Below are 12898 nucleotides of genomic sequence, written 5' to 3'. Positions count from 1 at the left end.
TTCGCCTTTCCTGCACTCTGTGAGCACCGCCATCCTCATTTTTCCACTGTCATTGCAACATTGCCCTCCTTCATTTCAACACATTATCAAAATGTATTTCAGGTCCCAAGCTTATAAATTGTTGATTTCATTTTAAATCGGCTGCTTCCTGATGACAACAAAGAGGCTCCTTAATAGCATCAATAGGCTCTTTCCATATGATGACGTGTGGAGCTGGCTGGCTTTGTTTTCTTGAGAATGGACTTCTCTAGAACACTTGTGAAGCCTGCAGCCTTCCCATCAGAGGTCTTTGCCCTCTCACAGCAGTCTCAGCGGGATGGAAGAATTCAGGACCTGTCGATCGGGCTGCGTTTACTCTATGGACCTGGGTATTCCCCTTGGCTCAGTCTTCTGTTACGAATTAATGGTTGAATGAATGAAAAAAAAAAAAAAACTGGCTGTGCTTGGCCTTGGAAAGCTACTCTCTTTTCTTATGTCTTTCCTTCTTATGTCTGGATGATTTCTTTACCTCTCTGACCTCCCCATTTATATCTTTCTCTTGTCACTCTTCCTGGCTCTGTTCTCTTCTTCCTCCATGGTGCTATAGTGTGTCCTTACATGCATGCACACACACACTCACACCCAACAGATTTCATACTGCTTAGAGTACGAGCTGTCCTTGAGGAACCAGAACTTCACTGTTCTGAAAGGCAGCTCTCTTGCAGGTGAGCTCCTTTGATGCTCTCAACCAGTGTACTTTCATCTCTGTCAGCAGGCAGCTCTCTCTGGGCCCAGCTTAATCAGCCAGAAGCCCTAAAATGTTAGGAGACTTACCTATAAACAGGGTAAGCATGAAATGTGTTATTCAAAGCTGACACTTTGGAGAGTGGAAGAACATGCTCTGAATAAAGGCACTGGGACCATTCCAGGCAAAACAGAACCTACAGTCATCTCTGCAGTGGGGTATGAGGGCCCTGACAGTCAGCTTTTCTCCCCACCACCAGCACCTCATGCCTCTCCCTATTGTCATCTCTGCTTGTTAGGAGAAGTTCTAGGTTGAGAATTTTCCCTTAATGACTCTTCTCAGCATGTTGTTTCCTGTCTTGCAGCAGCACCCACTTTCCTAGCAGAAGCTCCGCTGATACTCTCAGATCCCCAAGTACTAGTGTCCTTGACAGGGCAGCCTGCTGCTTGCTGGGCAGGAGGGAAGAGGGGGTTGGTTTCCCCTCGTCTCAGCTGCATTTCTCTCCTACTTCCTACCTTTGTCCCCGCCTTACCTACTCTGGCTGGGTTGTAGAACTGTTAGTTACAGACCCAAGAAAACTGAGTTTGGGGACAAGTTTGAAAATTCTTCTGAGGGGTAGACATCAGCAGAGGTGAGCCAGAAGTAACTGTCTGGTCTTGAAACTTGTAAGTAAATGAACAAAGAAACCACTTGACATTGAGTCTTCAGTCTCCCTTCTTCCCTTTCTCCCTTCCTTTACCCCTTCTCCCTTTCAAACTCCCTGGACATAAGGAGAGGCCTATATAATTCTAATTCTAAATCTAAGAGCCTTTTGCTCTTAGGAGAGGAAACGGAGGCACAGAGAAGTTAAATAAGTTGTCTAAGATCACACAGCTGTTAAGAGGTAGAGCTGAAATTCAGACCCAGGAGGTCTGGACTGGCTGTAGAGCCCTTTGCCTTTTTGTGTGGGTGGGGCGTGCTGTGCTGGGCGTCTGTTGCCCCACAGGCTCTTCTCTGGCTGCAGCGAGTGGGGACAACTCTCTGGTTGCAGTGGCTTCGCCTGTCGCAGGGCTCTAGGGCACTCAGGCTTCAGCAGCTGCTGCATGTGGGCTCGTTTGTGGCTCCTGGCTCTACAGCACAGGCTCAGTAGTTGGGACACACGGGCTTAGTTGCTCCATGGCACATGGGATCTTCCTGGACCAGGGATCAAACCTGTTTCTCCTGCATTGGCAGAGGGATTCTTTACCATTGAGCCACCAAGGAAGCCCCAGAGCCCATTGCTTTTAACCTGTAAGTTATATTGCCTTATCAGAGGGTCTTGGTCTTGGCATACTGCCACAGTAGGAGACAGGGGAACATATTTTGATTTAGTTAATTTGAGTCAGGTCTGAATTTGGATCCATTTGGGGCCTTACCAGATTTCAGGGAATCCTTTGTTTGCTGTTTCGCTCAATCTCAGCAGCTTACTGCCAGGTTGGAAGGCCCTGCTTTGGCATGGGTAGAATAATAAATGAAGTTGCTCCTCCTGTGAGTGACAGAAGGGGAATCTTGTGGGAGCTTAGGGTTCTTCATGGCAGGATGTCTCTACCTCGGTACCTCTGAGGCCCAGACCTGGGAGGCAGGGAGTGAGGTAACATGGAGAATGTCTAAGCTGTGCTTAGACATGCAGACTATGCCTCCAAAAGGCCTCTACTAAAGCAGGCAAGTGTTCCTCAGCCCTCTTCTGGGCCTGGCCCCCTTCTCTCCATTTCTGCCCCCACAGGAGACAAGCTTCTCGAGGGGCAAGTGATCCAGCTCGAGGATGGGACCACTGCGTACATTCACCAAGTGACAGTGCAGAAAGGTGAGGGCATCCCAGGACACCCCTGCCACATGGGGAGGCCAGGCAGCCTCCGCTGAAGGAGCCCTGCTCCCTGACCCCATGCTCCAGAGAAAGGCAGGCATTGCTCTCATTACAGAACCTCTTTCCTTTGAGGATGGACAACCCGTGCAGCTGGAAGATGGCAGCATGGCCTACATACACCGCACACCCAAAGGTGGGGTCACAGTCCTCATGACTGGTGAGAAGGAAGGGAGGCAGAACTGGCTGTGGTTGGGGGATAGCATTGTGCACCCTGGGAGCTGGGGCAGAGACATGGAGCTGTGGGCCCCACACTCACCTGGATTAGCAGGCACCCCTGCCTTTCCTGGCGTGGACCGCAGGAGCAGCTGCTTCTGCCCCTAGGAGCCTGAGCATGGGAGTCCATGGCCTGGGCCTGGCGGCTCTGGCTCCAGCACAGCCACAAAGTGTTAAGGCTGTAAATATGATCCAGTAATATCCAAAACCAGGATGACACACTTAAGTCACATTTTTTAAGAATGAAGCTTTTAAGGTACTGAAGAATAATGGTTTATTTCTTCTACAAGTAGTTTTTTGAGCAATTACTGCATGCCAGGCACTAGGTGTGGTGTATACAAAAGAGAACAGGGTTGGACATAGTCCCTGCTCTCCTAGAGTCTAGTGGGGGAAAGGGCTTGAAATGAATCATCATGAACTGATCACTGCAAATGGGGTTCAGACTCAGGGAGGGCTTTTCTGAGAAAGTGACGCTTGGGCTGGGAGCTGGAGGATGGAGTGGGCCTAGCTGGGAAAGAGCAATGGCAAGAAGGGTTCAGTACTCCAGACAGAAGGAACAGCATCTGTGACCTGGAAACGGGGGTGGAGGTGGGCAGGGAGAAAGAAGGGCACATTCATGGAACTGCCAGGAGCTTGAGTCCTGAAGGGGAGGGCAGAGTGGGTGAGGTGAAGCCAAGCAGAGAAGACAGGGGCAAGAGCACTGGGGCTGCAGAATAAGGGTTTGGGTTTTTATCCTGAGGCCAATGGACATGGTTGAACTGCTTAGGCTGTCAGGTAACGAGACCACACGTGTGTCCTGCAATGCTGTGCTGCCTGGAGGGAACTAGGCGGGGTAAGGGGCCACCAGTCAGGAGGTTCTTATGGTCGTCTCGGCCAAGATGATGGTCCTCTCAGGTCCTCACCGAGCTTGTGCGTTCCCAGTCAGTACTCCGTAGAGGACCTCATCCTTAGGAGAGGTGGCCCCGGAGGGAGGGCCACCCAGAGCGGACCACCAAGGTGAGGGAGCAGGAGAAACCCGAGGCTAAGACCCTCCTCGGTATATGTACCTCTCCTTACCTCAACGCCCAGGTCCCAGCCGCATCTCTTGCCCTTGTGCAGCTTCTGGGCTAACTGCATGTTCCCTGCAGAGGGCTATGACCCCAGTGCCCTGGAAGCCGTGCAGCTGGAAGATGGCTCCACCGCCTACATTCACCACCCCGTGGCTGTGCCATCAGACGGCGCCATCCTGGCCGTGCAGACAGAGGTGGGGCTGGAGGACCTGGCCACAGAGGATGATGAGGGCTTCGGCGCGGACACAGTGGTGGCCCTGGAGCAGTACACCAGCAAGGTGAGCTCTCTAGACGACAGGGTTAGTCCTGTGCCTGCACATGGCCAGGGCTACTCCCTGCGACCCCCAGCCCAGCTCCCCCGACTCATCTCTCACGGGTCATCTTCTTGGGCAAGCGTCACAGCCCGAGTGGGGCCGCCAACAGCTGTGTACACTCCCGCTTGTTTATGTGTTTCTGCAGAGGGAAGGCAGCTGTAAGAAACAGTGATACCCATACGGTGGGAACTTAGGCCCAGCTTCACTTTGGCTGCACTGTCTGAGAAAACCTTTGCCAGCGACTTTTATTAGTTTTCCAGTCCTCTGAGGTCAGATGTTCTTGTGTTTATTTCTTCTCTGCGACTCATTAAGTCATTTGGGAAAATAACCTCAGTAGGCAGTGACGAGAGCAGATGTAGCGGAGCAGCTGGGATTCTTGGAACCCAGGGCTTGCACAGTAGCTCAGCTGCAAAGAGAAGGGATCTTGGCTTTCCAAACATTAGTCAGTCTAGGCTCTCTCTGCTGGGGCCATGGTCCTGCCTGTACAGGAAACCGGTTCAGAGATCTGAGAGCCTTCCAGACCAGGGTCCTCCCTCCCCGGCCGAACTGCAGCGCCTCAGGGTGGATGTGGCAGGGCTTCCTGAAGTGCGCATTTTACCCAGGGACTGGGGGAGTTGTTTTTATAATTAAACTAGTATAGCTATATCGTAGAAGAGAAGAGGAAGTCCTTGTGTCTTTTCGACACTACAAAACTTTGCAGTAGGCCCTTCTGGGCTATGCCCACTCCCACCCCCATTCTGTAAGGTGTATTTTAGAAGCTTACTGCTGTTGGAAAGACAACCAAGCTTTAATTGTGAGCCCTGAAATCTGTGCGGGCTCTGCCTCTGCCGTGTGCTGCCTCAGTCACTCCCCTCCGAGGCCTCAATTTGTTCCCATCTCGTATGAGTTGGGGCCAGATGATCTCAGAGAGTCACTTCCAGCCCTGAAGTTTTGATTCCCTCAAGAACCAGTGGGACATGGGAGTGAAATCTGAACGCTTGACTGGGTTCGCCTGCCGAGCAGGCCCAGCCACCTGTGACCCTCTCCTGCCACCCACCAGCTACTCGAGTGTCCGGGAAACTTTGTCAGCTGCCTGACCCCTTGACCTGGAGCTGACTAGACAGACCCGCTGTGGATTTGGCCTCCCTCCTTTGACTCCTGCTCACCACGCCTTCCAGAGTTCAGTTTCAAGAGCTCCTGGGAGGGCCACAGTGTCCCAAAAACAAAGGCTAAGGGACAGTTCCAGCAGGACTCTGCCCAGGAAAGCACAACAGTAAGGCTCCCTGAAGCCAGAGGCTGGTGTGGAATGGTTTTTGGCAGGAGAGAGGGAAAAGAAGGGCTTGTCAGCAGCCGGGTGCTGCAGGTAGAACTGGGCTTCGGGTGGGACTCACAGGCCCCTGCCCTGGGCACCTGTGCACTTTGTTGGTTGGGGCCACCTCGCTTCTGGGGAGCCGAGGTGAGCTTGTCCCCATAGCCAGCCCCTTGGCAGTGCCCCTTCCAAACACAGGTTTCCCCAGGGAGGAGGGAATCTCTTCCCGTCAGAGGATAAACGTGTCCAGAGCAGCAGCCTCCACGGTCAGAAGGAGGGCAGCTGGCCCTCAGCCCAGCTCAAGTGTGGCCATTGCGACCACTCCTGCCCGCACCTTACCTGCCCGTCTAAGAGATGCCCTTTCTCCCCAAGATGTCAGAGCCCCAGTGACATTTAGTCGTCTCTGTCCATCAGAGCTGGTGGTGACTCCACTGGCAGCCCTGTTCCTTCTGCAGCAGGCTCAGTGTCTGTTCCATCTGTCTAGATCGATCACCCAGGTTGTGCTTTTCCCCCTTGGTAGGTTTAACCCTGTTTATTGGGTCTTAAGCTGCCAGCTGGTCCCTGTGTCCCACCTCTTCCCTTCCTTCTTTGAGGAGAATACACATAGGGACCCCAAGATTTTTTTCCCTCAGGTTCTGCATGAGAGCCAGGCTCCTCATAATGGCAAAGGACAACAGGTTGGGGACAGAGCATTCCGCTGTGGCTACAAGGGCTGTGGGCGTCTCTATACCACCGCGCATCACTTAAAGGTAAGGTGGCTGCAAAGAGCTCTTAGCCTTGTCGTCTTCCCAGCAGGCTGTAATCCTGCCTTCCTGCTTTGACTGCAACTGGTCCCTGACCTCAAGTTGCTCATTGCTTCCTGGAAGGAAGAGATGAGTGTACAGGAATGTCAGTACAGGGGCCTGTGACACACGTGAAGAGTGCAGGAGGGAAGAGAATCACGGAAGGCTCCCTGGAGGGGGCATCTCCGCTGAAGAGGAAGCAAAATAAAGGAGGTGGCCGATGCTGATACTCTGGGCCCTAAAGAAACCGAAGAGCCCATTCATACCCTCTCCCCTCTGAATGACATGGTTGCTTGTCCTCACAGGTGCATGAGAGAGCTCATACCGGTGACCGTCCATACAGGTGTGATTTCCCCAGCTGCGGAAAGGCCTTTGCCACAGGTAACCTACCTGGATGGAGACCAAGGTGGACTGCTTCCAGCTGAGGATAGAGGGCTCTAGGTTAGCTCTGAATGTTCCCTCAAGGGAGCCAAGCCCCAGGCTGCCTTCCAGAAAAAACTGCTGTCTTAGTGCTCCAGCTGCAGGGCACTGTCAACTGCAGGAGGCCCTGTCATGGAGGCAAGAAGCAGCCCTGACACAGACCAGTGTGGGTGCCAGTGGTTGCAGGGCTTGCCTCCCTCTGGACTTCATTTTCCCTCTCAGTTGGGGCCCTGAGGTCATAGGTTCTCTGGATCTCCTCTTCCACGGGTTCTCGAATGGCGCCAGCTGGCCCTGGACAGGGCAGGGAGCAGGGACCGCTGACCCAGCCCCACTTCTCTGCCCAGGCAGCGGCAGGACGGAGGCAGACACGGGCGCTTTGTGCCAAAGGAGGCCCAGGGCCTCACAGGGCACATCTTAAGGGAGAGCGCCTCTGCCTTAGCAAGACAGATGGTGAAGACAAGGCCCCGCCCAGTGCTCTTCTCATCTCTTCCCGCCCCCCTCCACCCCGGGACAGGATATGGGCTGAAGAGCCACATGCGCACCCACACTGGTGAGAAGCCATACAAGTGCCCAGAGGAGCTGTGCAGCAAGGCCTTCAAGACCTCAGGAGACTTGCAGAAGCACGTCCGGACCCACACTGGTAGGCCAGGCCCTGCCCGCCCAGCCCAGTTAGGACCTGGCCCCAAGCCCGGGGGCTCAGCCCGCTCTGTGGGACCTCTTGCTGAGCCGCCCTCACCCAGCGGGTCTCCACAGGTGAACGCCCCTTCCGGTGCCCCTTCGAGGGCTGTGGCCGCTCCTTCACTACATCTAACATCCGCAAGGTACATGTGCGCACCCACACAGGCGAGCGGCCCTACACCTGCCCCGAGCCCCACTGTGGCCGCGGCTTCACCAGCGCCACCAACTACAAGAATCACGTGCGCATCCACACAGGTGGGCCAGCTGGCATGCGCGGGCCTCCCCCTCTGAGGCCCTAGCCCCTCTACCGAAGGCTTCTGACCTGAGACACCTTCTCAACAGAGGGTCATTGCAGGCTGGTCTGCGGGCGGGGCACAGGGTCCCGAGGTTCCAGCTGTGCCCCCAGAACTGCTCTTTCACTTGAAGTGAGCGAGCAGTTCCTCCATTACCAGTTGGGGCTGATCTGATGGGCACTGCTGGCCTTGTCAGCCCCCTGCCCCATCTGCACCCACCTGAAATCTGCCCCCTCCAGCTGAGCTCCCAGATAAAGGCCAGGGTCAGGCACAATGGGGAGAGAGCAGAGTGAAATGTCTTCGGCTCCTCACGTCGTCCCCTGTCCATGTGACTCCCGTGTATCCTAACCCTCCCCCAGTGTTACGTCCCTGTCTAGCTTCTGTGTCATCTCTCGGACACATGCGTCCCCTCCCTCTGCCATCATGCCTGGCACATCCCCATCAGTCATCCCTCTCTGTCTCCTGCTGCTTCTGTTCACAAGGCCCGGGTGCCCCTCACCAGCCCCGTACTAGCCTCAGCCTTGCCCACCCCCGTGTCTTCTCTCCACCTTGTCTGCGGGCACCGTGGTCCCACACTCACTTCCTCTGTCTCTGCCGCTGGCCACCTTCCCCAGCTCTGTCCCTTCAGAGTCCCAGATCCCAGTCGCTCTTCCTCCCTCTGGCTCTCTCTTCGCCAACCCTGCCCCTCCTGCTCCCTTAGTTTCCCCCTTGCCAGCCCCAGGTCCCACCCCCCTCACAGCCCAGTGTCCCCAGGGGAGAAGCCATACGTTTGCACGGTGCCAGGCTGCGGGAAGCGCTTCACCGAGTACTCGAGCCTGTATAAGCACCACGTGGTGCACACACACTGCAAGCCCTACACCTGCAGCGCCTGCGGCAAGACCTACCGGCAGACCTCCACCCTGGCCATGCACAAGCGCAGCGCCCACGGCGAGCTGGAGGCCACGGAGGAGAGCGAGCAGGCCCTTTACGAGCAGCAGCAGCTCGAGGGTGAGGGCTGTGGGCAGGAGGTGAGAGTGGGGATGAGCCGGCCTCCCCGTGACCACCTGGGGGCAGGTGCCAGCCTGGGCTCTCCTTTACCAGCCGCCTCTGCAGCCGAGGAGAGCCCGCCACCCAAGCGGCCCCACATTGCTTACGTGTCAGAGGTGAAGGAAGAGGGCGATGACCTCCCTACCCAAGTGGCTATGGTGACCGAGGAGGACGGGGCCCCCCAGGTGGCTCTAATCACTCAGGATGGTGCCCAGCAGGTACAGGCCGGGGGGCAAGGGGTGGGGTGGTCCCCTCTGGCTGGTACACCCCCCCCTGGGGAGCTCCAGGTTCTAACAGCCCCATCTTCACCCAGGTTCTCTTTTTCACCCTTGTGGATCTCAAGGGCTGAGGGCGAGGCTCCCAACTCCCTGTAACACAGGCCGCCTGCTCGTGCGTCCAGCTCAGTCTCTGGGGCTTCTGGAGCACAGCTAGTAGTTTCCCTTTTTCCTTGAAGGCTGACAGGTCCTGTTTCCCGAGTGAAACACCTGGATGTCCTCCTTCAGAGAGGCATGTTGGTGTATGGGCCAGAGCATGGTGTGGCCTCTGGAAGCCTGGGCTTTCGCGCCAGCAGCATAACCCAGCCTCTTTCTGCACGCTCACTGTCAAGTGCATCTGTGACTTCAGAGTTGATGACAAGGATGAAATTGGGTAGAGACCCTGAATTGCATGGAACAGAGCCCTGATGCAAAGTGGTGGTGAACAGACGTGGTCAGCAGAGTTCTTCCAGTGTAGCCTCTCTGCAACCAGGGCCTGTTTCACTTGCTTGTCCTGATCCCTCTGCCCTGTGACAAGAAGCTAATCCTCTAGTCTACCAATAAGCAAACCTGAAAGAGCAGGTTCACCTGCCTAGGGGCTTTCAGGCAACCCTCCCCTCCACTCCTAGCTCATCTTCCTCCTTCCTATTGGCAGGTCAGCCTGTCCCCAGAAGACCTGCAGGCCCTGGGGAGCGCCATCAGTATGGTGACCCAGCACGGCAGTACCACCCTCGCCATCCCCAGTCACGACGATGACCTTGCCACCTCTGGCGCACACACAGTCGCCATGGTCAGCGCTGACGGCACCCAGACGCAGCCAGTACGACCAGGCCGTTTGCTTGGGGTTCTTCCTCTCTCACCCTTCCTTTCTGTGGGGCAGGCTTTGCAGTGCGGGCTGAATTAGTCCAGCCTTCTTAGGAGGACCAAGACGCCCACAGATAAAGTGTCTTCCCTACAACTCCTCTGGGTCATCATCAACTCTTTGTTGACAAACATTGCTCTGAGAGTCAAGAAACAGCTTGCTTGCTGCCATAGGCATGTTGCATGTTACTTTTCCATGAGCTTTAGTCCATTTTCAAATAAGGGTATTAAATTACCTGTGGGGCCTTTTACAGCTCTGTCCTTCTGAGGCTCAAAATTCATAAATTAAGTTGACTGTAAGTTAAAGAAACATACAGCCCCCACTTAGGGCTTCCCTGGTAGTCAGTCAGTAAAAGAATCCGCCTGCAATGCAGGAGCTGCTGCTACTGCTAAGTCACTTCAGTCGTGTCCGACTCTGTGCGACCCCACAGATGGCAGCCCACCAGGCTCCCCTGTCCCTGGGATTCTCCAGGCAAGAACACTGGAGTGGGTTGCCATTTCCTTCTCCAGTGCATGAGAGTGAAAAGTGAAAGTGAAGTTGCTCAGTCGTGTCCGACTCTTAGTGACCCCATGGACTGCAGCCTACCAGGCTCCTCCATCCATGGGATTTTCCAGGCAATAGTACTGGAGTGGCGTGCCAACCCAGGTTCAGTTCCTGGGTTGGGAAGAAAGATCCCCTGGAGAAGGAAATAGTAACCCACTCCAGTGTTCTTGCCTGGAAAATTCCATGGAAGGAAAAGCCTAGTGGGTTATATAGTGCATGGGGTCTCGAGTCGGACACAACATAGTGACTAAACCACCACTGCCACATCCCCCAAGCTAGCTCATTAATCAGACTCAGTGATTTTATTCATTTCCTTCTGAGTTGTTCCCAGCTACCTTGCTTGAAGGGATTTTTTTTGGATTGGGGATTGGGAGAATAATGTAGGTAGGTTGGAAAACCTCATTCTTAATATATATTTCAGGTCACAATCATCACCTCTGGGACTGTGGTGGCTGACGACTCAAGCGTAGCATCCCTTCATCATCAACAGGTGGCACTGCTGGCCACAGCCAACGGAACTCACATTGCGGTGCAGGTGAGGAGACTGGTGGCTGCAGAAAGAAGCGCGAAGGGCAGGGAACTCGGAGGACCAGAAGAGGACAGCATTTGGGTCTGAAGGTGCCCATTTCAGACGACAGATCCCTTTCTGCCTGCATCCACACACCTGTCTCAGGCCCAGCCTCTTCCTTCACTGACGCAGGGTGGGGAGCCCCGTTTGACTTTCACGGTAAATTTCATGGCAGTCTGCCTTGCAGTCTCAACCCTTCATTTCTTCGTGTCCTTGTTCCTTCATCTGGAAAATAAGGGGGCTGAAGTAGATGATTATTTCAGCCTGCCATTCCCCTTCCATCAGCAAGCTGCTCTGTCTGACCCTGGACCGTTCCATGGCTCCTCACCATGCCTAGCCTAATAGGGTTCTATCAGTGAACTTCCTGTTTCCTGGGGCCCTACTGAGTGCTCAGGTGTGTGTGACACTGGGTGGGCAGAGGACATTCAAGAAAGTAGACCACATACCCTACCACTGGGCCCTGGGAGGGAGGGTCTCACTCTCTCCTTCCTTCTCCACAGCTGGAGGCGCAGCAGACCTTAGAGGAGGCTATCAGCGTGGCCACCGCTGCCATGCAGCAGGGGGCGGCGACCCTGGAGACCGCAGAGTCGGAGAGCGGCTGCTGAGCCCGAGGGCTGCGTCCCACACCACACTGAAGGAGGTGCCGGGCTGCACAGGCATCCTTGCCTCCAAGGGCCCAGGCTGTGGCTGACGTGCAGGTGGCCACAAAGGTCTCTGGGGCAAGAAGGCAGCAAGAAAACGGCTTGAAGGGCGCAGGAGCCCTGCCCCCAAGGAGGGCCAGGCAGCTGGAGTCAGGGAGTGCATCATCCTCAGGAGCTAAGGAGGACAAGCTTGATCAGCAGGCTGCACTGGGGTGTCCTCCCCCCAGAATCAGCTGAGCACCCTCTCTCCTCTCTAGAAAACACCCATCCTGCCCTCGGTCCATCCCCCTTCTCAGGTGGCGATTGGGGCTGCTCTTGGGACTGGTCCTCTACTCCCAACTGGTCATTGCCCACTCTGGGAGCAGTCAGACAGCTCTTGCGCCCAGTAGGGGCAGAGCGGGCCCAGCCCTGCCCCTCCCAGCAATAAACACCTCCCCGGAGGCCAGTCGAGGTGTCTGGCCCCTTGGCAGCAGGGACTTTCTGCCACCACAGTCAGAGTCACTCAGGGGCCCATGGCTGGAGATAGGTGCCCAGCCCCACGCCCACCCCAGCTGCTCCCCAGCCTCTCTGCAGCTGTGGCAGAGGCCAGGAACGACCTTGTACATACTGGGGATTGGGTGTAATTTGTTTTATTTTTTTTAATTCCATTTTGATAATTTTTTTTCCTGCTCTGGATGGTGGTGGCAAATGGGTGAATGAGTATTTAATAAAAGTTCCAAGTTTCCACCTGGGTCTTTCCTCCCTCCTTTCAGCTTTGGGCCCTGGTGCCAGGGGCACAGACCTCACGCAGCCTCAGTGTCGGACTGTAGGGCCTGCCCTCCCAGGAGTGCCGGGGAAGGAAGCCCTCATGTGAGAAGCCCCAGGGAGTGGCCGGTGGCTTCCTGCCTGCAGCTGAGCAGGTGGGCTCCAGGCAGCCAGACAAGGCCAGTGTGACCACTGCTTCCAGGCTCTGGTTGGATCTCAGGCCTCAAGATGAGTAGGGTGGAGGAACTCTGTTTTTCTACTTTGCCTGTGATACGTCATCACAGCCCCTCCAGACCCAACCGCTTCTCTACACACAGCCCACAGTCCACTGCTCCAAGTGAGCAGAGCCCCACGGACGGGGGGTGCCCTTGCCGAGGCACCCAGAATCTCTGATGGCTCTGCTGCCCTGGTGCTGGAGTGCCAGCTTCGATACCCAGCTCTGGGGGTACCCACCTAGGTATCTGCGACCATGCTGTGGAAGCCCGAAGACACAGTTGGGGAGTCTCCTGAAAAGTATGTGGTAGGACCAGACCAGCCCTGGCGGGAAGGGTGGAATGCAGGAAAGGCAGGTGATGGAGAGAACGCGTGGCTTTGACCCCTCCTGCTTGGGAGCATCA

General features: G+C 55.5%; 1 protein-coding gene across 2 annotated transcripts in view; it reads left to right on the top strand.

The window, feature by feature from the left end:
• ZNF76 (zinc finger protein 76) overlaps nucleotides 1-12261 on the top strand; it is a 28767-nt gene extending 16506 nt beyond the window's left edge. Inside the window, exons 3-14 of one of the 2 annotated variants that reach the window (XM_052649442.1) lie at nucleotides 2466-2546; nucleotides 2662-2739; nucleotides 3947-4146; nucleotides 6103-6219; nucleotides 6558-6633; nucleotides 7187-7312; nucleotides 7426-7605; nucleotides 8397-8630; nucleotides 8724-8887; nucleotides 9579-9743; nucleotides 10750-10863; nucleotides 11397-12261. In XM_052649442.1, coding sequence (XP_052505402.1) covers nucleotides 2466-2546; nucleotides 2662-2739; nucleotides 3947-4146; nucleotides 6103-6219; nucleotides 6558-6633; nucleotides 7187-7312; nucleotides 7426-7605; nucleotides 8397-8630; nucleotides 8724-8887; nucleotides 9579-9743; nucleotides 10750-10863; nucleotides 11397-11501 — 1640 coding nt within the window. In that variant the 3' untranslated portion in view covers nucleotides 11502-12261. The remainder of the gene's footprint in view (nucleotides 1-2465; nucleotides 2547-2661; nucleotides 2740-3946; nucleotides 4147-6102; nucleotides 6220-6557; nucleotides 6634-7186; nucleotides 7313-7425; nucleotides 7606-8396; nucleotides 8631-8723; nucleotides 8888-9578; nucleotides 9744-10749; nucleotides 10864-11396) is intronic. The other variant, XM_052649443.1, reaches the window with a different exon arrangement.
• Nucleotides 12262-12898: the final 637 nt, after the last annotated feature.

This window comes from Budorcas taxicolor, chromosome 11 (genome assembly GCF_023091745.1).
Source record: "Budorcas taxicolor isolate Tak-1 chromosome 11, Takin1.1, whole genome shotgun sequence".
Classification (NCBI taxonomy): Eukaryota; Metazoa; Chordata; class Mammalia; order Artiodactyla; family Bovidae; genus Budorcas; species Budorcas taxicolor.
This window is presented reverse-complemented; position numbering and strand designations above follow the sequence as displayed.